At 38.6% G+C, this 26,598-nt stretch overlaps 1 protein-coding gene across 11 annotated transcripts in view; it reads left to right on the forward strand.

Moving 5' to 3' along the window:
• ZC3H13 (zinc finger CCCH-type containing 13) overlaps positions 1-26,598 on the forward strand; it is a 96,073-nt gene that overhangs the window by 56,687 nt on the left and 12,788 nt on the right. For 5 of the 11 annotated variants that reach the window (XM_047852879.1, XM_047852860.1, XM_047852899.1 and 2 more), the window contains 9 exons: positions 1,454-1,764; positions 4,567-5,031; positions 11,838-12,029; positions 16,144-16,227; positions 16,572-17,133; positions 20,545-20,648; positions 20,989-22,182; positions 22,981-23,502; positions 25,821-25,970. In XM_047852879.1, coding sequence (XP_047708835.1) covers positions 1,454-1,764; positions 4,567-5,031; positions 11,838-12,029; positions 16,144-16,227; positions 16,572-17,133; positions 20,545-20,648; positions 20,989-22,182; positions 22,981-23,502; positions 25,821-25,970 — 3,584 coding nt within the window. The remainder of the gene's footprint in view (positions 1-1,453; positions 1,765-4,566; positions 5,032-11,837; positions 12,030-16,143; positions 16,228-16,571; positions 17,134-20,544; positions 20,649-20,988; positions 22,183-22,980; positions 23,503-25,820; positions 25,971-26,598) is intronic. The other 6 variants (XM_047852909.1, XM_047852917.1, XM_047852890.1 and 3 more) reach the window with 5 other exon arrangements.

The raw sequence follows: 26,598 nt of genomic DNA on the forward strand, positions 1-26,598 counted from the left end.
TTTGAAGCTTTTATTGATAAAAGGTCTGCTAAGGCATCATTGATAAACAGCGTAGTTAAGGGCAGCAGCTCTCAATGAGGGGTGGTTTTGCCTCCCTGGGAACATTTGGCAATGTCTGGGGTAATTTTCGATTGTTATGAATGGGGGTAAGAGGGAGGTGTTGCTGGCGTCCGGTGGGTAGAAGTCTGGGGTGCTGCTGACATCCTGTGATGTACAGGACACCCCCCCTCCCCACTACAAAGAATTACCGAATACAAAAGGTCAGTACTGCCAAGAGTGAGAAACCCTGGGTTAGGACTGTAGATGCTAAAAACATCTCTATCATAGACACTGAATGTAAATCTAAAACACTTTGACCAGGACTCTAGAATCTTTTGGAACAAACATCTAGTCTTCAGAATGATTGTTTTGAGGAATATACTCATCTGGGTTATGTGGTCTCTGTTATTTTTTAGACATTTCTTTTTAGTTATTGCACAAATGTATGTGTTCCAGCTTTCCATCACACACACATTTTGCATATTCATTGTAGACAGGGCCCAGGACATAACACATTGTAGGAGTGATTCATATGTGCTTTGTGAGGTTATAAGTTGTTTCTCTGACATCAGTGAAAGAAGATTTGAAGGGCATAGAAGAAGCCTTAGATAAACCAAGACTCATGAACTTAATCTGTGCTGGCTAAGAGTGAACATTGGCTATTTAAGATACAGACAGTATGGACAGTATGTCCTTTCCTTCACTGTAGCATTCTTTCCCCATCCTAAATGTCAACCCAGGCTGTGCAGGCTAGGTTTGGCTTAGCCAGTGATAACTTTTCCTTTTCCCTGCAGCCTTGAATTACCAGCCTTTCACAGCCACTTTCTGTCTAGATCTTCTAGTGGGTATTCTCTTCAGCTTTTTCTGGTTTCCTCCCTCCAAGTACCTACTCACACTGTCAGAGATGATCTCTGATAAGAGTGAATTCCATACTGTAAGTGAGGGTAGTGTTCTCCCTACCTGTGCTCAGGGACAATGTTACCTGGAAAAGGAAGTGGACCTTAGAGCCAAAGCTTGGGAGCAAGGCAGTGCATATCTCATCTACAACTGTTGCCTTGGGCTGACTTAAAATCAGATCTTAAAAAATTAAATTAGGAGCGCCTGGGTGGCTCAGTCGGTTAAGCGTACGACTTCGGCCCAGGTCATGATCTCACGGTCTGTGGGTTCGAGCCCCGCGTCAGGCTCTGTGCTGACAGCTCAGAGCCTGGAACCTGCTTCGGATTCTGCATCTCTTTCTGTCTCTGCCCCTCCTCCATTCGCACTCTGTCTCTCTCTCTCTCTCTCAAAAGTAAATAAACATTTAGAAAAAAAAGTTAGTATTGTACAGCACTGTGAATTGAAATTTATCCTGGAATTATGGTTCACACTTTTATCTTTAACATTCAGGTTCTTCATTGTTGCTTTTTTTTTACAGGTCTACTTCCCCGGTAGGACAGCATCATTCTCCTCTGTCTTCTAGACATCACTCATCTTCCTCACAGTCAGGATCATCTATTCAAAGACATTCTCCTTCTCCTCGTCGAAAAAGGACTCCTTCGCCATCATATCAGAGGACAATAACTCCACCTTTACGACGCTCTGCTTCTCCTTACCCTTCACATTCTCTGTCTTCTCCTCAGAGAAAGCAAAGTCCCCCAAGACATCGCTCTCCAATGCGAGAGAAAGGGAGGCATGACCATGAACGAGCTTCACAGTCTCATGATCGGCGTCATGAAAGAAGGGAAGGTACGTACTTTATCTTGATTTTTTTAGAGTTCTTTAAGTATTTTCTTTATTAAAAAACCGGACATTCAGGTTTATTGTTGTATTAAGGAAAAGAGAAGAACTGTGTTGTAAGTCTTCCATAACAGAAGAGTTCTTGAGGGCAGTAGGAGGCACTTTTAATGATACGGGAACATAAGCTATGAAATGTATGGTGTAAATGGGCATTTTCATGTATACTAAGGCGGTGCTTTCTTCCGGTGCTAGACATTTTGGACTGTCTGATTCTTAGAGCATCCCTCTAATTGCTTAGTTGATCCTTTAAAAAAACAAAGATGTGGGGCTCCTGGGTGGCGCAGTCGGTTAAGCGTCCAACTTCAGCCAGGTCACGATCTCGCGGTCCGTGAGTTCGAGCCCTGCGTCAGGCTCTGGGCTGATGGCTCAGAGCCTGGAGCCTGCTTCCAATTCTGTGTCTCCCTCTCTCTCTGCCCCTCCCCCGTTCATGCTCTGTCTCTCTCTCTGTCCCAAAAATAAATAAACGTTGAAAAAAAAAAAATTAAAAAAAAAAACAAAGATGTGAACGAAAGAAAAGCAGCAACCCAGGGGGTAGAGTTTGAAAGTATCAGACATTCATAAAGAGGTAAGGGCTGGGGGACCATTAAGAAGGTCTGTGTAAACCACGCGATCAAGTTTCTAGTTGTAACTCCAGAAAGAAGTAAGCAAAGCTGTTTTCCTTTCTGGATCCCTGAGAATTAAGTTAACTTTGGATTTGCTACTCCCTCTTCAAGCTGAGATGCTATTCTAATCTGGCAGTACGTCTCTTTCTCTACTCCTTGTCCAAGCTTCTTGTCCTTATTTACTTAAAGTTTTTTCCTAACTTCTCCTGAGTTGGTGTTTGAACGTAATGAGTACTCAGGAAATACCGCTTATTTGCAACATTTCTGTTTAACAAGAATTTTAAAATAAGCCTCTCCATGAGTATGGTACCGCAGTCTCCTATGAAAGGTGTTGAATTTGGTTGTTCTCTATCAACAGTGCAAACAATAGTTAATCAGATTCTTTTATTCAAGAAAATGATGAATGCATAGGTAGGGACCAGAGAGAACATCTGTTGCATAGAATTGCTTCTTGTGTACATGATTTTGGAACCGGATTGGCATAGCAGTATTTATGGAACATTGGTAAGATGGGAAAATTCTCTTAACACCTATCTATTAATTTTAATAAGATATTTAATTAGAGTTGACCAGGAATATAATATATATTTAATGACCACTGACTGAATGAAAACTCTTTAGTGTGTTTAATAACTTTGTTTTGAAATAATGATGAGGGGAAATAGTATTCATTTAAGTCTTATAAGAATGCTTGTTTTGGGCTAAGAGTGGCTGATATTACAGGAAGAATCCATTTAATAATAAACCATGTGTTTAGTTTCTTCGTAAGGAAGATGTTTCTTTAACCTTCCACATAAGAGATGTAGCAGATGTTTGTTCCTCCATTTCGATGTCATTTTCTGAAATAAAACTAATTTTAGTGGAAGAATGGGGAAGTAGATGACAAAATACAGTAACTAGATACATTTGTAAAGACAGATGGGGGACCTGTGGAAAAAGGATCTGGTAGTGAGTGAACATATTTTTAGGCACAGTTGGCATGGAAAGAGGACTCGAAGTCACAGGTGTGCGCAAAAACGGATGGAGACCTATCAAATCCTTGCCTGATGCTTCTGTTCTTAAAGGCATTTGTGGATATAAGCACATGGACAAAGTAACTGGCAGGAGTTATTAATGGGAGAATCTAGGGGGTCTTGTGGACACTAGGTGTTGAGGTGGCTGGAGAAGGTCTATAGACCTAGCTATGGGGCAAAGAGAAAAGAAGACAACTTTACAATGTCTTCGGTATTAAAGCTACTACATTTGCTAAAGTAGCCTCAGATCTTGAGGCAGTTCCAGAGTGTCTAAGAGCAACATATAAAGGAAACTGATGTAAAAACAAGGCAGTGTTTGTTTTTTGAGGTTCTCTTGTTAATCCTTTGATGTCATACCAGATTTATGCTATAATCAATTTATGCCTCTTCCAGGCATGTCTAAAGAATAGTTTCTCTTCTTTGCAGATTCCCTTTAGAAAGGGGGTCGCCTGAGCCATTTAGGCTCTGGGCCTCTTATTTCTTCATTTACACTGACAAGGTTGAAATAAATGATCAGTGAGTTTTGTTTCAACTTCTTAAAAACTGCAGCTCTTTTCTTATTTTTCTATGAACGATTAGAAAATGCTTTTTCTAATAGTAGAGCAAACTTTAGAGACAGGAGTGATCCCACTAAACAGTTGAAGAAAAGAGAGGGTGACTAACAATATCCCTTTGCCAGCCACCTTACTAACTGTAGGCCGCTCTTAAGTGCTTTAAGTACCTTTGAAATGGTCATGGGTGGTCTAGTCTGGTGGAGGTGGTTCAAGTCACTGTGTACCTCTGGATCTAAAAGTAGTTTCTAAAAAATAAGCCATCAGTGATAGGAGATCAACTTACTTGTTTCAGTTGTTGAAGATCTGTAAGTATGGGTAAGTTGGGGCGCTGGAAGATCCTATTCAGAGTTTAATCAAGGACAAAGTTATATCCAGGCGTTAATAAAATTACCTTTGGAATTATAGCTTATCTATGGTCTTAATTTTCTTATTTGCCCATGTTTTCTTTCTTTCTTGTCTTGTCTGCAACGAACATGAATTACTATGTTTCAAAAATTGTTTAAGCTCCAAATTATGTAAATTGTCTTGTTTCTCAGAATTTTGTGAAAGGAATTCTAGTTCGTTCCCACACTTGCCTTACAGAGACCAGAAGCAAAAGAGATAGAGAAAAGGACACAAGAGAAGAACGAGAGTATGAACAGGATCTGAGCTCTTCTAGAGACCACAGAGATGACCGAGAACCTCGAGATGGCCGGGATCGAAGGGATGCCAGGGATACTAGAGACCGGCGGGAACTGAGGGACTCCAGAGACATTCGGGACTCCAGGGAGATGAGAGATTATAGCAGAGATAACAAAGAGAGCCGTGATCCCAGAGATTCTCGGTCTGCTCGTGATACCCACGACTACAGGGACCGTGATAGTCGAGACACCCATCGAAAGGAGGATGCCTATCAGGAAGAATCCCGAAGTTATGGCAGAAACCATTTGAGAGAAGAAAGCTCTCGTACTGAAATAAGGAATGATGCCAGAAATGAGTCTCGAAGTGAAATTAGGAATGACCGGATGGGCAGAAGTAGGGGGAGAGGTCCAGAATTACCTGAAAAGGGTAAGGTTTTTGACTTGTCAATAAACTGTATCTTGTATGTTTATATAGAAATTATTAAATCATTTAAGGTTTCTTTTCTAAATGCATTCTTTTTTACATTCATTAATCATCATTTTGTCAAAGTAATTTTCAACTAGTTGAATTTTGGCCTTCCCTATAAATTCCAAATAGGAAGCGTTAAATTCCTAAGATTTAGGAATTTGCCCAAGCAGCAAAAGATAAATGGATCCTGATCCTAAGATCCCCTGGTTGAATTATATCCAGTCATGCCTACCGTCTTCATTAATGTGGAACGCTAAGAAAATTGCCGTCAGGCATAAAAGTAGAATGAAAAGAAAATAATTTTTAGTAAACAGGTACATGTATGGTAAGATTATTATTCCAGTGGGATTAAAATGGTGGACTTTCAAACTTCATGGTATCAGACACGACCGTGTATCCCGCAGTGTGCTTGTGCTCGCTTCACACCACCTCCGGTTATCGCATATCAGAATCTCGAGCCACTTTCCTTCCCCTAAAAAGCGTTTGCCATCACCCGGTAACTACCCACCTAAACGTATTTGTCTCCGAACTGCTTGGACCGAATTCGTTTTGGCCTTTTTCCCTCCACTGTCTTCTCTCCCTCCCCTAAAATGCTTCTACAGAATTCTGAGCACTCATTCTTTCTGTTGGTCTTTTGGTCCATCTTGGTCAACATTACAGCCTCACATTAAGCTGAAGGCCCCTTACCTTCTCCTTCATAGTAGTCGTCGCTTTTCTTGGCCTTTTGCTTTTTCATACACGTTTTTTAAATGAGTTGTTTTTTAAAAAATTTCATGAAAAACTGATGGATTTTTTTTCAAATGCATCAAATTGATGAATTTATAACTTTTTCCTGTTAAAGCCTTGTACAGGTTTTATTCCTGGGTACCCAGCATTTTTGGTGCGCTTGTGAATGGTACTTAAAAAAAGTTCTCTCTCTTTTTAATAATGCATTCACATGGCTCAAAATTTCAGAAGTATGGAAGGATATGTGGTGAGAGACCTCCCGCTACCCCTGCTCATTCTCTTGCCAGTTTTGTCTGTATCCTTCCCAGAAATATTTTACACAAGCAGATTTGTGTGTGTACTCATCCCCTCTGGTTTTACAAATGCACTTTTTAAAAAAACATATGTATTGCTCTATACCCTGCTGTTTTCACTTAAAAAATACCTTGGAGATCATTCCACTTCAGTCAACTTGATAAACAACTAACCCCTTCTTTTTGGTGCATTTGTCTACTGTAGGATATACTGTAAAGTTTTTTATAAGTTTTTATTTAAATTCGAGTTCATTAACATACAGTGTAATATTAATTTCAGGTATGCAGTATAGAGATTCAGCACTTCCATACAGTCCCAGTGCTAATCACAATTATGCTCCTTAATCCCCATCCCCTGTTGAACCCATCCCCTCACCCGCCAGAGCTCTGGTAGTTCTCTGTAGTTAAGAGTCTGGCTTCTGCTTTGCCTCTCTTTTTTTTTTTTTTAATTTTTACTTATTTGTAAATTCCGCATACGTGTAAACCTACGGTATTTGTCTCTCTCTGACTTATTTCACTTAGCATTATACTCTCTGACTTTATGTCGTTGCAAATGGCAAGATTTCGTCCTTTTTTATGGCCGAATAATATTCCATCGTATATGTACATACCACGTCTTCTTTACCCATTCATCAGTCAGTGGATGTTGGGCAGTTTTCCATAATTTGGGTATTATAAATAATGCTTTACATATAGAGGGGCATGTATCCTTTTGCAGCAGTATTTTTATATTCTTTAGGTCAAAAGTAGTATTTTTATATTCTTTAGGTAAATACCTAGTAGTGCCAGTGCTGTATCGTAGGGTGGTTCTGTTTTTAACCATTTGAAGAACCTCCACTCTTTTGCATAGTGGCTGGACCAGTTTGCATTCCCACCGACAGTGCAGGAGGAGGGCTCCCTTTCTCCACATCCTGCACACCACCTGTTGTTTCTTGTATTGTTGATTTTAGCCATTCTGACAGGTGTGAGGTGATGTCTCCTTGTAGTTTTGATTTGTGTTTCCCTGATGATGAGTGATATTGAGCATCTTTCAGGTGCCCACGTGGGATTCTGGGTCTCCCCTTTCCCATGCACGTGCACACACACGCACTCTCAAATAAATAAACATTAAAAAAAATACTGAGTTCTATATATATTGGGTCTTTTCCTGTACATACACACCTGTGATAAAGTTTAATTTATAAATTAAGCACAGTAAGACATTAACTAATAATAAAACAATGGTGATATACTGCGATGAAAATTACGTGAATGTGGTTTTCTCGAAATTCTTACTGTACCGTACTCACCCTTGTGAGGTGACATGGTGTATGCCTGTGTGATGAAAAGAAGTGAGGTGAATAATGTAGACATCATGGGTAGCCTTAAGCTACATTTGACCTTCTGACCAGATGTCAGGAGGAGAACCCCTGCTTCTGGATCCCAGTTGACCATGGGGAACTGAAATAGCAGAAAGCAAAGCTACAGATAGGGAAGACTACTATAAATCCTATATTGATAGATGTTCAGGTAGTTCACTCTTGTTTGTTTTTGAACAGTGCTTCAGTGAATAACTGTGTCACTAAATAATATCTTTTTAAAATCTTTATTTTCTAAACTCTGTCGGTGTATGGAAATGATAATTGAGATTTGTATATTAATCTTACATTGTTATGTTGCTGCATTTTCATAGCAGATCTAGTTAGATTCTCTTAAACATTTATGTCTGGGAACACACAGATTTGGCTTTTCTGATTATGTACTATCAATAACCTGCTGAGAATCTTTTTCAGTAAAATATGGGATATGAGTGGTATAACAGGCTTCTTTGCTCTGTTTCAGATTTTAAAGTATTACTGTTGGCATTTCACTCTTAAGCATGGTGTTTGAAGATTTTTAGCAGATGTTTTTTACTGTGTTAAGGATATCTGCTAATTTTCCCAACTTAGCTAACAGCTTCTATCATGACCATTTTTTTCTGGATCTTGAGAAGGTCATAGTTGGTCCCTTTAACTTTTTTACTTACGTTTTATATATTTTTAAAATTTTCTAACTATTCGGGCATTTCTTTTTTTTTTTAATGTTTATTTTGAGAGCGAGCACACCACGTGCATGGGGGAAGGGCAGAGAGCTAGAGAGAGAGATAATCCCAAGCAGGCTCTGTGCTGTCAGCACAGAGCCCGATGTGGGACTCAGTCTCATGAACTGAACTATGAGATCATGACCTTAGCTGAAATCAAGAGTCAGATGTTCAACCGGCTGAACCACTCAGGTGCCCCTACCCTGGCATTTCTAAGATAAATGGAATTTTTTCATTTTTTTAAAGTTTTAGAATCAGTTTGTTAAAATTTAATGTTGAATTAAGTATCTGTGTTTTCAGCTGAGATTACATATAATTAGTGGCATGTTGATAAATTCTGAACAATGAACTCTTCAGAAAAAGCCCTGGCCTTTAGCTTTTGCCAATTTCCATGCTATAAAATAGCAGATTTTGAGCTGCTAACAGCAGAAGAGATGTGCACAATTGGCTCTTTGAAGCCAGCCTGAACCGCTTCTAGCATTACCACTGCGTAGTTCATTTTTTATGTTCTTGTTTGGTGTGGGAATCAAAGTTATACTAGACATATAAAATGTGTTGGGAAGTGTTGCTTCTTTTTTTCCTCTAGAATAATTTACGTATGATTACTTATGTATTCTGTGACAGTTTAACGACAGTTGTCTGTTAAACCGGGTTTCCTATTTTTTTGATGGTTAGAGCTTTTACTACCAATTGAGTTTCTTTCAAGAATTACAGATTTAGATTATTATAATAGTCATAGATTTGTTTTTTTTCTTAAAGCAGTATAGTAAGTTATATTTTTCTAAGAAATTTGTTTTCAAAATTTTGATACAAAGATGTTTCAAAACTCTTTTAAGTCTCTATTATGACTATGTTTCCTTGTTTTTCTTGCTCAGTCTTGCCAAAAATACGGCTATTTTGATTGAGTCTTTTCAAAAAACTAATCTTTGGTTTGTATCTCTTTTGGTCTATTAATTTCTACTCTTGGGTTTTCCTTTGTTATGAAATGTGTGATAATTGTATTAGTAACCATTCTAAACACTATTTCTGAGTTTTAATACGATTTCCTCTTTGACTCATGAGTTACGTAGAAAAGGGATTTAAAATTTTTAATCATACTTTTTAAAATAAATCCCCTTCCCTAATTTTAATTGTTGTCAGAAAAGACTTTGAAGTCAGCTCTTTGTGATTTGTATTTGTTAAGACTTAGCTGTGGCTCAGAAATTTTTATAAATGTTCTGCGTGTGCTTTTAATTGTTGGACGCAAAGGGTGTCTCTGAGATCAAGCTTGTTAACCATGTTTTCAAATCTACACGGAATTAGTTTTAGTCTGCCTTTTCTAACATTACAAAGAAGTGAGTTGAATCTTCCACTGTCATTGTGAATTTGTCGATTTTGTGTGATTGGATCAGTTTTTGCTTTGAATATTTGAAGCCTTCACTGTTAGGTACTCATAAGGCACATTATTCCTTTCATCATTGTAGAATGACCCTCTTTATCCCTAATAGTGCTTTTTGTCTTGAACGTTATTTTACTAACATTTCTTTTGGTTAGTATCTTTTTTCATCCTTTCAACCTTACTGTATCTTTTTGTTTTAAATGTGACTCTAAACAGCATAGGTTAGACATATGTCGAATCTTCTTATTGTATCATCTTTGATTCTTAACTTTCATCTCTTTATCTCTCTTTTGTTTCCTGGGTTGTATCCTCAGATATAATCTTTTTTTTTTTTTTTTTTTTTTTTTTTTTACTAATTATCTCTTAGCTGCATCTAAGCTATCATTTAACTTATTTTTTCCTAGATGTTATGTGGGGCTCATCTCTATTCTTTAAAAATTGTTTTCAGTTTCTTCTTTGTGGTCTTTAATTATTAAAGCATTCTATACGTATATTTTTATTATTAAAATACATTGCTAATAGTATTTAGAATTATTCTGTAATTCTTTTAAGGGCTCAAAGCCTATTATTATAGTGTGTGTGTGTGTGTGTGTGTGTGTGTGTGTGTGTGTGTGTGTAGCTGTATGTATTTTTTAAAAACCACTTTATTGAGATAGGATTGACATACAAAAAGCTGCACATATTTAATGTATACAACTTGAGCTTGGGGATACGTATATAATCATGAAACCTTCACTACAGTCTATGGCATAAACATATCCATCACCTGCAGAAGTTTCCTCGGGTTCTCTGTTATTTTGTATGTATGTGATGAGAACATTTAACATAAGATCTACCCTCTTACCAAATTTTTGAGTTTCCAACACAGTATTATAACTGTGGGCAGGCATTATGCTATAGTGTAGATCTCTAGGACTTACTCATCTTATACAACTGAAACTTTGTACCCTTGACTAATATCTTTGTGTTTCCTTCTATCTCCAGCCCTGTCAGTTAGCATTCTACTAAGAGTTTGACTGTTTTAGATTCCACATATGAGTGGTATCACACACATAGTGTTTGTTGTTCTGTGGGTGGCTTATCTCACTCAGCGTAACGTCCTCCAGGTTCATCTATGTTATCTCGCATGGCAAGATTTCCTTTTTTTTTTTTTCCCTTTTCTTTTCCTTTTTTTATTCCTTTTTTTTTTTTAAGGCTGAATAATATTCCATTATATGTATATGCCACATTTTTTTTATCCATTTGTCAGGGGACATTTCAGTTGCTTCCATGTCTCGACTATTACGAATAATGCTATAGTGAATATGGGAGTGCAGATACCTCTTCCAGTTCCTGATTTCAATTCCATTGGGTATATATATACCCAGGAATGGGATTACTGGGTCATACGGTGGTTCTATTTTTAATTTTTTTGTGGACCCTCCATACCGTTTTCCAGTAGTGGCTGTGTAGCCTTGCATTACCGTTACCACAGTCAAGATACTCAACTGTGTATCACAGGACTCCCTGTATGACCCCTTTATAGCCACACTTGACTCCTCTCTTTCGTCCCTGGCCCCTGGCAGCCACTAATGTGTCCTCCATTTTACAATTTTTATTTCACAAATATTGCATAATGGAATCAGGCCGTATGTATCCTTTTCACTCTGCATAATTTCCTTGAGTTTCATCCAAGTTGTTACACGTGTCAGTAGTTGGTCCTTGTGGTATTCCATGGTCTGGATATACCACAGTTTAACCATTCACCATTGAAAGACATCTGGGTACTTTCTAGCTCTGGGCTTTTACAAATAAAGCTACTATGAACATTCATTTCCCACATTTTTTAATGAAAATTTTTAGGCACCACTTAATGTTAACAAAGTACTTTGGTTCTGTATTGGCATGTTTTTGCTACAAATTGTAATCAAAGCAATAATATACATCTACTTTTCATTATTTTCATGATATTTCTGTGAATTAGATATGAATGGATAGCTTTTATTTTTTTGGGGGGGGGAGGAGGATTTGGGTTAATTGAAATGAGTCTTCTTGCTTTATGATTCCATTATGACTTTTTTAATAGATAGTAAAAACTGGGACCTAGCTTACCCGAGCCCATCATTAGACCATTTGGGTGTTATGATCCAACGTTTAATATTCTTTTCAACAATGATTACCATACTTTGAAACACCAAAAAAGAAAAACAGCAACAACCCCAACACACCTTAACTTGTATGTCTTATTTGGGAAAAAAGATTGTGACTGATATAACTTGTTGAATAAAGTGTATGTGTTTAAACATTTGTGTGAATATCCTTTGTTTAGGAAGTCGAGGCACAAGAGGTTCTCAAATTGATAGTCACAGTAGTAGTAGCAACTATCATGACAGCTGGGAAACTCGAAGTAGCTATCCTGAAAGAGACAGATATCCTGAAAGAGACAACAGAGATCAAGCAAGGGATTCTTCGTTTGAGAGAAGACATGGAGAGAGAGACCGTCGTGACAACAGAGAGAGAGGTTTGTCAGATGGCGTATTATTAAATAATGGCCACCAGTGGTTGGGAGAATCGTTTTTGAAAAACCGTCATCCGTTTACTTTTTTAATGTATCTTTTAAGACTTCTGCTTGTTGACACATTTGAAACTATTATCTTCTCTCATATGATCTTCTTGTTTATTTGAGAGTATGTAAGTGGTTAGCCACCAGAGTACCTGTTTGGCAGCAGAGTGGGTACTGAGGTGCAGTAAGCGCTGGCACACTGCAAGAACTGAGGCTCCCTGCTGAATGTCTCTCGCCTTAACCTAATGGCTTATACCCCTTCGAAGAATGTAGATGCTTGGGTGCCAGTCTAGGCGTTTCTGATTTAGGAGCTACTTAAACTTTCTCACCCCGGTATCCTGGCCACTCACTCGTTAGTTGTAATAATAAAGTCTTAGAGGGCTGTCAAAAGAACAGGGCAGGGAAAAGATGATGATAGGGCTGGGGTTGTTCGAAGAAACATTTTTTGCATGTTCCTTCTTGAGAACCTGTAATACTTGGCTTTGGCTAATTTTATGTTCTCGTATATCTTAAGCTAAAAATTCTGGCGTATCTTAAGCTAAAACTTAAGCTTAAAAATCTTGTATATCTGTATCAGATTCTACTCTATTAGATTTACTCTCTTAAATCAGTTTTGCAACAAGATTACCAGAAGTCATTTAGGAAGGGTTATAGGACTTTCTTTAACAAGCTTTTATTGTCCGTATATATTAGGGCGTTTTAAACTCTAAGATCTTATGAAGGTCTTGCTAACTTTGGCTGGTTACTAAAGTAAGGTTTGCTATAATGCTGAGATTAATACAGTACAAAACTTGAAGGGGTAGGAAATTGAATAATGATGCTTCATAGTGGACTGAATCGCAAAGGTAATAGTGTATGTTGATATGGGCAGTGATGAGAGAACTAAGTCACTAAGACACCAGGTACTTTGGGAGTATGGATGAGATCGGACTTGGTTGATTTGAGTTTGTTAGGGTAAGCCTAATGCATTTGGGTTAAAAGATGTGTAGGGCTTCCTTAGTTACAGATGAGGCTGGAGTTTATATGTTGTGTGTTGATACCGGAAATTCTATCTTCCCTAATGCTGATTCACCTCTGTTTAATCTAACGCTATGTCCTCGTAATGCTGTGCTTTTTTAATATCTCTTCTCCCTGCCCCCCCACCCCCAGTTTGATATCCGAGCTCAGGGTTTTTTCATCTTATTCCTGAATTCAGTAGTACAATTTGGTTTCAATCTTAGCTTTATTTCTCAACCATCCATGTATTGAGTTTCCAGGAATTTTGATAGTTGCTTTATATATATGTGCCCCGACTTAATATCTTTTACAATATTAAGTCAGAGAATATATATGAAATATTCTTTACAATCCTTTTATCTTTATAATATTCCTGTGAGTGGAGATATGATAAGAGAATTCATGTTTCATAACTTAGGGGATTTGGGCTAAGAGAAGGATAGTGATTTTCCATTATTACAGAGACGTAAGTTTTCCAGCTATAATTCAAACTCGTATCTTCTGATTGCAAGTCCTGTTCTCTTTCTGTTTTACTTTACTGTAACTACTTCAGTAAATACCAGTTGTATGATTAAAATAGCACTGTATTTTTGAGGTTACTGACATATTCTACCATGTTTTTTGAGAGCTCATGCACTTCTGCTAGGGTCCTTCAAGTAAAGTAGTTCTTGTCCTTGTAGAACTTCACGGGAGGGAAGATACCACCCCTGTTCCTCCAAAAGAGAAATGACTATTGAGTGAAATCAAGGAAACAAAGAAGGGGCCTAGATAGAAATAAAGGATAAGAGAGGGACCTACTTCAGATGGTTTATGAAAAATTTGAGTTGACATTTATGCAGATGCATAAATGCAAGAGAAGCTAGCATTGCAGAGATTGAGGGTAAAAACATTCCGTGCAGCGGGAAGAGTATGTGCCAGTTCCCCAAGAGGGAAAATATCTTAATATGTCCTAGAGTTTGGAAGAAGACCAATGTGACCCGGGTATGATGAGCAGTAGGGAGAGTGATAGACGTTGAGGGTGGAGATGTGCCCAGGCACCTTGTTCTGTGCTCAGGAGTTTCCGTCTTCCCTTTAGTTCTTCATGGGCTGATTAGGGCACAAATAGGCAATTGAAGGGGGATGAATGCTGCCACTATATGAAGTTCTGTGAGACAACAAAGCAGCACAGAGAGTTGTGAGGAAATCCAGAAAGCTCCCTAAAGAGTTTGCTAGAAGGAACAGTGGAAGAAACGCTTTGCAGGGAGAGGGTATAGTATGTGCAAACACTTGGGACTGAAAGAAACGTATGCTTTTGGAGCAGTAATGAATTCTGATGTTGGAGTAGAGGTATATGCCATAATTGGTAGGGAAGGAAGGAAGCTAGTAGAAAGGATTGGTGAGAGACAATGGGCCAAGTTCTACATAGCCTAATAAATCAGGCTAAAATTTTTGATTTAATTGCTTTTCACTGCCTACAAGACCACTCTTTTTAAGCAGTTGGAAAAAGTAGAGTTTTCATGAAAAAAGTATAAGCGAGTCTGGGGAAGGATACCAACCAGTTAGACAGACTGTTGGTGACATAGACATGTAACAGGTGATCAGAGTTTGTGTTAATAATATTAACTGTAGGGATGGAGAGAGGAAAGGGAATAAAGAAATATTTTGAGAGTGAAATTGATAGGACTTAGATAACTCAGAGATGCCGGGTTTCATGAATGGGTATGTCATTCATTAAGATAAATATATGAAGAGAATCACATCTTTGGTGAACACATTTTGGGGAAAATATAGGAAAAATAATTTAGATACATTAAAGTGGTGTTCTTATATCCTTTTCATTTTCTTTGAAGTAAGGGACATTGTCATTTTGGTTGGGGAAAACAGTTTTTATCTGTCAGAGAAGAGTGCATAAAACTTGTCTGTTCTCTGACATTGGTATAATCGGAAATTTCAAGTATGAATTACTGCAAGTTGCAGTATTGAATTTCAGGTTGTTTTGTAATCGTTGTGACATTAGTATGACCCCTAAACCAGGAACTCAAATGGTCTAAGACCATAAATATGTGGCATTTGGGGAATCAAGGGTGCACAGTAGAACCATTTTAAGTTGGTTTCAGCAGAAGTGAAAAAGGGTTTAAGAGAACTGCCTTATAGTCCTGATGTCCTGATAAATCTGCCATCTCTATGACTTTGGCTAGTCAACTTCTGGACCATAATTTCTGTGTTTTTAAGAAGGAAAGGGCTGGAGAAGGTTTTGTTTTGTTTCAGCTTTAAAATTCTATGAACTTCTGTATTGATCTGTTACCTCTAAAGAGCAAATGTCCATAATTCTTGTCTTTTTTGTCTGTGATAAGACAGGATATTCAAATTACTACATTGAACCTTTCCCTGGAAATATCCTAAAGTTATTCTGCTTAATAAGTTGATGCTAGATATTCCACTTGCAGACCTGTTGACCATACTGCAGTATGACCTTTATGACTAACCCATAAACATTATTACATAATATGAAAATAGAAACATCACAGTACCCTAGACTGTGCCACAATAAACTACTTCCAAAATTGCTAGCTCTGTGGAAAAGTTAACACCATTTTCTTATACATTTTTTGATCCCAGACTAATTTCCTGCTCAACTGGGCATTTGGGCAGCATGTATTCATTTTCTCTGTGTTTATATGATTTATGTACTGGGAAAAAAAAAAAAATATATATATATATATACACACACATATATATGTATGTGTGTGTGTATGTATATGTTTATATATATATAATGTGATGAGATTATCAGTTAACATTTTTAAGAAAACAGCTCTTCATCTGAGTGGTCAGTTATATGATTGAATAAAACTTCTAACCTAGTATAAATATATATCGCTAATACGGAACACTTTATATTTGACTACTTCAAGATTGCTAAGCATCAGTACCCTTAATATTCTAGTTTATGATAAATTGATATTGCAGCAACAATTATTGACAGATGTTTTGTTCTACTATATTTTCCTCACATAATAGCTGCACTTTGATGTGTATATATTTTAGCCTGAAATTAGAGGTGTGACTTACGAGGGAAATTTTTTTTTTCCTTCAGCTCCTATGTTCTACACCTCCTGCTGCCCCTATCCTTTGCCACCAGTGTTCTCAGGTCCTGCTGGGGGGACAGAGAAGATCAGAGGTGAAGGGTAGAGATGGCAGAAAGTGGGGTTGGAGCAGTGGGCTGGAGGTAGGGTAGGGAGCATGCAGAGAAAGATCAAAGGTGGATCAGCGGGTGGTGGGAGGGGGGTTGTTGGGGAGCAGAAAACATGTTAGTTAGAGGGCAAATAAAACTTACCTCTAAGAAAAAAAATTTGTAAACATCTAGGGGTGATTTTTTGGATGATTAATTTAAAAGTAAATGTAATAACCTGATTTGTTGCCAGCGTGACCCTATACACAGATAAAATTTAAAATTTGCCGTGCTGTCTTACCAATAGGTTATCTGTCAAGTTAATCACTGACAAAACTTGATTTTCATTGTAGATCAAAGACCAAGCTCACCAATTCGACATCAGGGAAGGAATGACGAGCTTGAGCGTGATGAAAGAAGAGAGGAACGAAGAGTAGACAGAGTGGAGGATAGAAGAGACGAAAGGGCTAGAGAAAGAGACAGGGAGCGAGAGCGAGACCGAGAACGCGAGAGGGAGAGGGAGCGTGAGCGGGATCGGGAAAGAGAGAAGGAGAGAGAACTAGAGAGAGAGCGTGCCAGAGAGCGGGAGAGAGAAAGAGAAAGAGAAAAGGAGAGGGACCGCGAAAGAGAGCGAGATCGTGACCATGATCGAGAGAGGGAGAGAGAGAGGGAACGAGATAGGGAAAAAGAGCGGGAGCGAGAAAGAGAAGAGCGGGAGAGAGAGAGAGAGCGAGAACGGGAGAGGGAGAGAGAGCGAGAGCGGGAACGAGAGAGAGCGAGGGAAAGAGATAAAGAACGAGAGCGTCAGAGGGATTGGGAAGACAAAGACAAAGGACGAGATGACCGCAGAGAAAAGCGGGAAGATACCCGAGAAGACCGGAATCCCAGAGATGGACACGATGAGAGAAAGTCCAAGTAAGAATGGGAATGGATCTGTTTTTTAAAGTTACATTTCAAGTAGAGTTCAAAACATCTCATTTTCATGAAATTTTCATTGTAATTCTTTTTCCTCTCAACATTTTCCTGGATTTCAACTTTATTAATACATACTTGGTGTTCAAAGTCTTTTGAATTGTCCAGGAAGAAAAACACTTTCTCATTCTACTATTTCTGTAGCCATGGATATAATTAATCACTCTTGTTTTCTGTGCCATTTTTGATGGCATATTGGCTTGTTCGACTTCTGTCGACTTGTTTTTAACAGGAATGCAACCTAAAAGTGATAAAATCAGTGAACCTATCTCTCATCAAACCCACTTAAAACTAGTTAATGGAGTTGGCAAGTCACCAAAAAATAGTGACTGTGCCATTTCTGATAATCCTTGGTGAGTTTTAGGTACTTATAACTCTGGAGTCACTACCTCCAGTGACAGAAGCATTCACAGGGTCTTAAAACTGAAGGAAGTCCTGCAACCACTGAAGAGAGACACAGACTTGATCTATCTTGAGCTATGGAGTTATAGTAGATTATTGGGATCAAAAGATGTGTTCTCATAGGGGCGCCTGGATTGGCTCAGTCGGTTAGGCAGCCGACTTTGGCTCAGGTCATGATCTCATGGTTCGTGGGTTCGAGCCCCACGTCGGGCTCTGTGCTGACAGCTCGGAGCCTGGAGCCTGCTTCGGAGTCTCTGTGACAGAGACTCTGTCTCTGTCTCTGTCTCTCAAAAAATAAATTAATTAAAAAAAAAAAAAAAAGATGTGTTCCCATCTTCTCATGTATCTGAGGACAGTTTCTCTTTTTTTCTTTTTCTCCCCTCCCCCCTGCCCCCCCCCCCAAAAAAAAGGATTGCTCAGATATCTGGGAAGTCCATGGTTAGAGTTCATTTGTTCTGATGTGACTATGTTCAGACTTTGAAACAATGTATCAGGAATCCTGTCTGTCCATTTCTCCACTGTTTTCTTCTGTGTGAGTTCTAGTCTCAGAAAGGTTTTCTCCAGATGGTGGCTAAGATGGCTTGAGTGTATGCCTGTCAGCTTCACAGCCCTCTATGTATGTTGGGACTCTCATCAGTTGAGGAATAGACAAAGGGAGCTAAATCACTGTAGCCATGAGAATTTTGGACTCTGATTGGTCAGTTTTGAGGTTTCATGGACATAAAACCAAGCTTATTGGAGTTAACTGCCTTTTTTTTTTTTTTTTTTTCCTTTTTAATACCAGCTGGGATAAAGGGTATGGTTAAGTTTGCTAAAACAAACTGCAAATAATTTATATATTCAGTTCCATTGCTTCTGCTTCTAGCTCATGTGAATTATGGTGAATACAGCTCCCTGCTTTCGGCTGTTTTTCATCATTGCTGTTGTAGATTATGACTGTGGACAAAGAACAAAGCACAGAAGTGGAGGCTGCATCTATTAGGTCTTGGCTTCCCTTCAATCTGCAGCCAGGGTTTTCTGTAGTTCACATCCACTGGCTTCCCTTTCCCCATTAATAAATAATCTTACATTAACATAAAATTCAGATACTGTTTTTAACACATGTAGGCATACAATACATATTTCTCTGACCTCCTTAAAGTCTCTAAGATGAAAATTGTGAAATCTTTGTTATTTATCTATTACGCAGTCCTGTGCTTTGATTTCGTTTTTCCATGCTTCTGGTCTCTGCTTACAGTAGCAAAACTTTCTTCTGGTTTTTCATGGTTGGACAATCCAAACGTTGCAAGGACCCCACAAACTTAGGAGTCAAACAGCTCTATAACGATAGCTGTATGAGATTAATATCTTGATGTTTTTATCAATTGTATTGTCATCTCAGTAGTTGAATTTACCCAAAACTTTTTTTTAACCCCTCTTATGCAGGTTTTGTTTGCTGACTTGCCATACTATTTATTTTACTCTTAATTTTATTTCTATAGATACTTCCTAAAAATTAAAGTTATTTTTTTTGTACATTTTAATTAATTGGCTTTATTTCAATATACCAGTTACTTCTTGCTATGCGTCAAACCACACATAAAGTTAGTAGTTTAAAACAAGAGGCAGTCATCTCATTCTGTGGATTAGCACTTTGGGCTGGGCTCAGCAGAGCAGTTCTGCTGATCTTACTTGGGGTCACTCATGTTTCTGAGGTGGGTCTGGCAGTTCACCTGTGTCTGGATGACCCAAACTGGCCTCACTCGTCATGCCTGGCATTTAGTGCTGGTTGCTGTTTAGGGCATCTCATTTCTCCTCCACACGACCTTTCATTCTCCAATAGTCTAAACTCTCCATATAATGATAGAAACATGCCAAGAGGTCAAAAGCAGAAGCTGCAATGCATCTTGAGTCCTGATTTTCCAAACTTACACTCTGTCACTTTCACCACATCCTCTTGTCATAGCAAGTCTGTGGGCCAGCCCAGATTCAAAGAATGGGAGAATAGATGGCCTAATGATAGCAGGAGCTTTGGATAGGGAACTGTACGAACTTGAGCCTGTAAGTTGTCACACTAATCTCTTTTTTTTCCGAAACCCTGGTTACTCATTTATGTAAATGAGCCATGAGGGAGATATGTGTGCTGCAGTATGTTTCATAACTTTTGACCACAGTATTTATAAACAGTGGTTTAAAAAAAAAAAAAAAAAGGTAGTCAAAATTTAATGACAATACAGGAAAACACTAGAATAATAAGTACCAGAGATATAAATCACTAGTCATTTAATGTTTAACTTAAAGAGTAAGAAATATAGTGAACATTTTAATTATTTTATTAATTTGCCACCAAGCAAGTGATTTAGTTTTAAGAAAAGGGAAGGAACCAATTTTTACAGTGTACTCACAACATAACTAGCACTAGGCTTATGATAAAACTAATTTATTCCTAAGTGCAATTTTACAAGATGGACCCTGTTTTTTTCCCACCATTTTCAGATGAGAAAGCTAAGGTTCAGTGATTTCAAGGAACTTCCTAAGGTTACCTAATAGGTAACATGGCTGTAAGTTGCATTCATATCTTTTTGACTCCAAAGCAGATACTGATTTTCTCATTTGGCTTCCCAGCATAAAGTATTTCTTTATCATAAAAGATAAAATTAACAAGTAAGTTTTAGTAGACGGTACATGAATTCCTCTCTTGTATGTTACCACCATGCAATTATTAAATCTGGCGATTTGATGAAGAAAGACCTGTTGTCCTGTGTTTTAAATCACAATTGTATGTCTTAACAAACGAAGTGAAGAATTTTATTCAAGATGCATGCTGAACACCTTTTATATGATATAGCTCTCACAGTATTGCTCTCTTACAATTATATTTTGTAGTTACAGTAAAGAAATAATACTGAAAACTAGTAAAGAAATCTCTTTTTCATCCTCTGGAATTTTATAAACTATATTTGTCCTGTTTAGGAAGCGCTATAGAAATGAAGGGAGTCCTAGCCCTCGTCAGTCACCTAAGCGCCGGCGAGAACATTCTCCCGACAGTGACACCTACAACAGTGGAGATGATAAAAGTAAGCAGAACCTGTTTTCTGTGTTTCTGTATCCACATTCCTTTGTAACCATGAGACCATTCTTTGGCATTAACAGGAAATGATGAAGTGAGATTTAAAATTTTTCTTGCTCTGCTGCCTCTGAATATCTCATGTGACTAAAGTAGATGTTAGGAATACAGTTACTTTATCGTAGGGGCACGGTCATCTCCTGTTGGTAGTAAGTCCATATTTTTAGTGAAATTATTGCCATTTTTAAAGTTTTAAAATGAAAAGTGAGAGGCTGGGCTATTATTATTTCTGTGTCAATGCAACGTTGTTTACCTGGTGAAAGTGTGATTGCTTTCATCTTTTTGTATAGATGAAAAACATAGACTCTTGAGCCAGGTTGTACGACCTCAAGAGTCTCGTTCTCTCAGTCCATCACACCTTCCAGAAGACAGGCAGGGTAGATGGAAAGAGGAAGATCGTAAGCTGGAAAGAAAAGAGAGTTCAAGGCGCTATGAAGAGCAGGAGCTTAAAGAGAAAGTTTCTTCTGTAGATAAACAGAGAGAACAGACAGAAATCCCGGAAAGCTCAAGAACTCGCCCACAAGACATGATGGGACACCACCCGTCTGACGAGCGAGACGCATCTGATCGAGCTCATGATGAGAACAAGAAAAAAGCCAAAATTCAGAAGAAACCTGTTAAGAAAAAGAAGGAGGAGGATGTTGGGTTAGAGAGGGGTAACACAGAGACAGCATCTGAAGACGGTCAAGTATTTTCACCAAAAAAAGGCCAGAAGAAGAAAAGTATAGACAAGAAACGTAAGAAATCCAAAGGCGATTCTGATATTTCTGATGAAGAAGCCGTCCTGCAGAGTAAGAAGAAGAGAGGCCCGCGGACTCCCCCTCTGACAGCCAAAGAGGAATTGGTTGACATGTCCAATGGTAAGGATGGCAGTCTGGAGGAGTCTCAGAAAAAGGAAGATACGGCGTTCAGCGACTGGTCTGACGAGGACGTGCCTGACCGGGCGGAGGTGGCGGAGCCGGAGCGCGCCGCCACGGCTGCCACTCCCGGAAGGACTCCTTCTCCGTCCTCTCTTCCTCCCCCTCCGCCTCCCGCGGCCGCCGCTTCTACCACCGCGTCTGCTACGCTCTCCTCTTCTGCCTCCGCCGCCTTCAGCGCGTCTGCCACCAGCCTTTCCTCGTCTGCCGCTCCCACCAACAGCACCGGTGAAGACTCGCACAGGAAGTGCCATAGGACCCGCGCCGAGAAGGTAGAGGCGCCGCACGTCACTATAGAAGATGCGCCGCATCGCAAGCCGCTGGATCAAAAGAGGAGTAGCAGCCTCGGCAGCAATCGGAGCAATCGGAGCCATACATCTGGGCGTCTCCGCTCCCCGTCCAATGATTCTGCCCATCGAAGTGGGGATGACCAAAGTGGTCGAAAGAGAGTACTGCATAGTGGCTCGAGAGATAGAGAGAAAACAAAAAGTCTGGAGATCACAGGAGAGAGGAAATCTAGGATTGATCAGTTAAAGCGTGGAGAGCCCAGTCGAAGTACTTCTTCAGGTAATAAAATTGAATTCTAATCTAGCCAGTGCTTCCTGTCTTAGTGTATTTTATACACTTTTCTCTTTTATACAAATTGTAACTTTAACGTAAATGAGACATTGGTTACATTATATACTGCCTTAAATTTTAAGAAACTTCAGAGCTTAACCATGCCACCAGAATGTTACCTGTTAAGACATTAACACTAACATTATTATAATAGAGGTACGTTTGCTACCAGGATGTTAGTAGTGTGTCTCGGCAGAGGGCTCAGTATTCAAGTTCCTTACTGATGCTTGAAATTTTAACCTTCCTGCTCTTCCTCCTGCAGCCAGTGCTTTTTCTTTTGACCACAGAAAATAAGATAGGGGATAGGAAGAGGTCAGATGATGAAGTGATCAGTTCCGTTAATGCTTACCCATTTTATGTATGTATTTCTTGGAAGATATTTTGTGGTTATAGTGGAAAATTACATGTTCCCTTGCCTTTTACATATTTTAATTAGCACTTTACAATTTTTCCTTAAAATGAGTTTCTTGAATAATTGGGACTATGGAAACATCAAATGTAAGTTTTAAAGGACCCTAAAATGAAGCATTTTTTTTTCTTTCTTTCTTTCCCTTCTTCGTTCCTTCCTTCCTTCCTTCCTCCCTTCCTTCCTCTCCCTTTTTCTTTCCTTCTCTTTTTCTTCAATTGAAGTAGAGTTGACATACAGTGTTAGTTTCAGGTGCATAACACAGTGATTTGATACAAGTATGGCGGCAATGAAGCATTTTATTTCTTACCTTGTGTAAACTCTTTGTATATTTATTGTAGATCGCCAGGATTCAAGGAGCCATAGTTCAAGAAGAAGTTCTCCTGAATCAGATCGACAGGTCCATTCAAGATCCGGGTCGTTTGATAGCAGAGATAGGCTTCAAGAACGTGATCGATATGAGCATGATAGAGACCGGGACAGAGAGAGGAGAGACACAAGACAGAGAGAATGGGACCGAGATGCTGATAAAGATTGGCCACGGAACAGGGACCGAGATAGATTGCGGGAACGAGAGAGAGAACGAGACAAACGGAGAGATTTGGACAGGGAAAGAGAGAGACTAATTCCTGATTCTATGGAAAGGGACAGGGACAGAGACAGAGACAGAACTTTTGAGAGTTCTTCTCAAATAGAGTCTGTAAAACGCAGTGAAGCAAAACTGGAGAGTGAACATGAAAGAGACCTAGAAGGCACTTCACGAGACTGTCTTGCTTTGGATAAAGAAAAAATGGATAAAGATCTAGGATCTGTGCAGGGATTTGAAGATCTAAACAAAGCGGAGAGAACTGAGAGTGTGGAAGGTGAGTGCCTTGTTGTCTGTTATCTGCTCCATTCCTTTTCAGATTTCATAGGAAATAAAATATTTTCTTGTGAAGGAGTTCTGTTATGCATAAGGAAAAGCCCTGTGATATTTCAAAAATGTGGTCCCCTGATTTGTACTATCATGGTATACTTGGTTCAGATTCACCTGAATGAAATAAAAGGTAGATGCAGTAAAAAATAGTTATCACCTTCTTTTCTTAGATATTTAAAAAAAAATCATAAAAATGGAAGTTATTTCTTGGTTCAGAGACAGATTCAAATAACTCTTAGTGATTCTGTTTTCCAGGGCAGTTGAGAACAAATACACGAAACAGTCAACACTCCCTGAAAATGCATTTCCCCTTTGGCCCACTAAGAGCCAGCCTCAGCTGTGGGGAACATCATTGTTCACTGCCTCCACTCTCTTCTTTACCCCCAGTCTAGTACAGACCACTCATGCCTCTGAATTCTCTCAGTGCACTGCCCTCCAGCCGCCTTTGTGCTGCCTCTTCCCTTTGCTTGGTAGATGTTTGCCCTCTTATCTTCCCTTATTCAGACTTCATTTCCCAGTCTGTGCATCATTTCCTCCGTGAAGCCTTCTCTGCTAACGGTACTTATTCAGGTTGCCATAGCACCTTGTCTATATATCTTTTATAGCATCCCCACGCTGTATTACAATTATTTTTCCTTGGTTTTGTCCCCACTATACTCTACTCCTTTGTTAGGGACCATAGCTTTTCATTTCTTTATCATCAGGACTATAGCAAGGATGCAGTAAATGGTTGATGAATGAAAGTATGTTCTGCCTGTGCATATATATACACCCACGTCTTATTCTTTGGTGAATTATATAGGCTAGCTTAACAAGAGTAATGGCTTCCCTGAAAATTGTCCTGGAAATTCTGCCTCCTTGGGATTGTCCAGTTCTGGTACCAGTGCTTAACACCATTGCTCTGATATCAAGCCCTCAAGAAACTTCTAGGATACTTGTATATAAGCAGCAGTTATTTCACTATTCTTTTTATTTGTTGTATTATAACATTGGGCCTAGAGTAAATGCACATTCTTTTGAAACTATAAACATCTTTACTATCTCTTGGTTATCTGATCAGATGTGTTCCAATACAGCATCTGTTATATTTTTTTCTACGTGACAAAAACATTTCTATCTCAGTGTTTCCTCACATTATGTTTTCATCTCAGTTTTGAGTATAAATAGCCTCAAATCCTGAGCCATAGTACTAATGGAGGTATAACCTTGGAGTGTAATTGAATATAATTGAACAAATCATAATAACTCTCTTGTGATTGGAGTCAGTGCCCCTCATCCCTAAAATACAGCATTCACTGGTTGTGATCACACATAACATAGCATCGAAATTTATAGGTGAATTGCCTACTGTGAGATGAAAAATTTTATTCACCTAAAGTAGGAAAATGAGTGGGATAAACTTGAAAAAATACAAATCCTATTATATGCTTTTATGCTTAGATGTATATTTGTCAAATGAAGTCATTAAAGTTGATTACCTTAGAAGTGAATTGGGAGATTATTCTAGAACATAATAGAAAATTATAGAATGACCAGAAACATCTCATAGTTTATTATATTTTATTTGCTGCAAATTTATACCTGTAAAGCATACTGTTGCATTTTGCTAACCTAGTGTTGTAAACTCAGTAAAGTGTGTGGATAACTGATTAGAAATATTAAACATACTCTGTAGTTTCAGGGTACTTTTCAGTTCACAGCTAACTCACTGGGTGACAAAGCCTAACCTAAGTAATTGAGAAAGATTGGTAAGATAAATATATGCTAGTGGTACCAGCAAAATATTTTTAAATTTCTTACAGCATTCTCTTTAAACTTGAGTTGGGATAGGGAGATGAATTGGGAGGTAGAGGGAGAATCAGCGGCAATTTTTCAAATAAATGTAATTATTAATAAGTTTACAAGTCTTTTAAATTAATGAGTTTATTTAAGTAAAGAAATTACTACATCCTTTTGAAGTTAGTAAATTTGTCTGGATTTACTTCAAGTTTTATTATGAAAACATTAACATACAGAAGCAAAATTAATAAGTTAGCGGTACCTTTTGTCACATTTTAATTGTAATCTTATAACTTGGTATTGCTGTTTTTACTGTGTTCTTGCACTTAAAATTTAATTTTCCTTTTGCAATATTAAGAAATGTAGTTTTCTAAGGAAAAAAAACGCTCTTCAAATATTTTAGTGTGCACAGCCTCTTCCTCTTTGGTTTCACTTAAATGTCCCTCCCGTGTGCTCTTTGACATGAGATAAATCTTTCCGAAACAGGAGATGACGAATCCAAGTTAGATGATGCACATTCATTAGGATCTGGTGCTGGAGAAGGATATGAGCCAATCAGTGATGATGAACTAGATGAAATTCTAGCAGGTGATGCTGAAAAGAGGGAAGACCAACAGGATGAGGAGAAGATGCCAGGTAATCATTTACAAAGGTGGTTGAACGTAAAAATGACCTGATTTTTGGTATTAAGGCATTGCTAAGTCATGAAAGGCAGAATTTTTCTTTCTTTGTTTTATTTGAGACTGAAAGGCCAATGCAATGAAAATCACAGTCTGTATGGTCAGCACACTTTTAAGTCGACATTGCCTACAAATTGGAGAGGGTCTCTTTTAAAATAGTCAAATTCTAAGATTTCCGTTCCAGAAGTTGAAATTCATGTTATATAACTTGGAATCTAACCGAATACTGATTGCCCAGCAATGTTCCAGATGGTAGATGTATGGTACGGAGCTTCACGGTTATGGTGCCACAAGCCAACTGCTGAAACGGTCATTCAAAATTTATAATTGTTGAAATTACATTTATGCAAGATCTATATACCTCTGTCAATTTTCTCAACTCAGTAATTATCTTCCCTTGTATAGTATAGAACCATACACTCCGCCAGAGCTTATTCTGGTGACCACAGCCTGAAGCAACGTCCCAGTTAGTCTGCTTGTTGTAATTTGTTTGAGGGAGAGAGAGCCCACACGCATGGGGGAAGAGGCAGACAGAGGGGGGGAAAGAGAATCAGTAGGCTCCAAGCCCAGAGCCCAGCGCGGGG

The sequence above is a fragment of the Prionailurus viverrinus genome, chromosome A1 (assembly GCF_022837055.1).
Source record: "Prionailurus viverrinus isolate Anna chromosome A1, UM_Priviv_1.0, whole genome shotgun sequence".
NCBI classification, from domain to species: domain Eukaryota; kingdom Metazoa; phylum Chordata; class Mammalia; order Carnivora; family Felidae; genus Prionailurus; species Prionailurus viverrinus.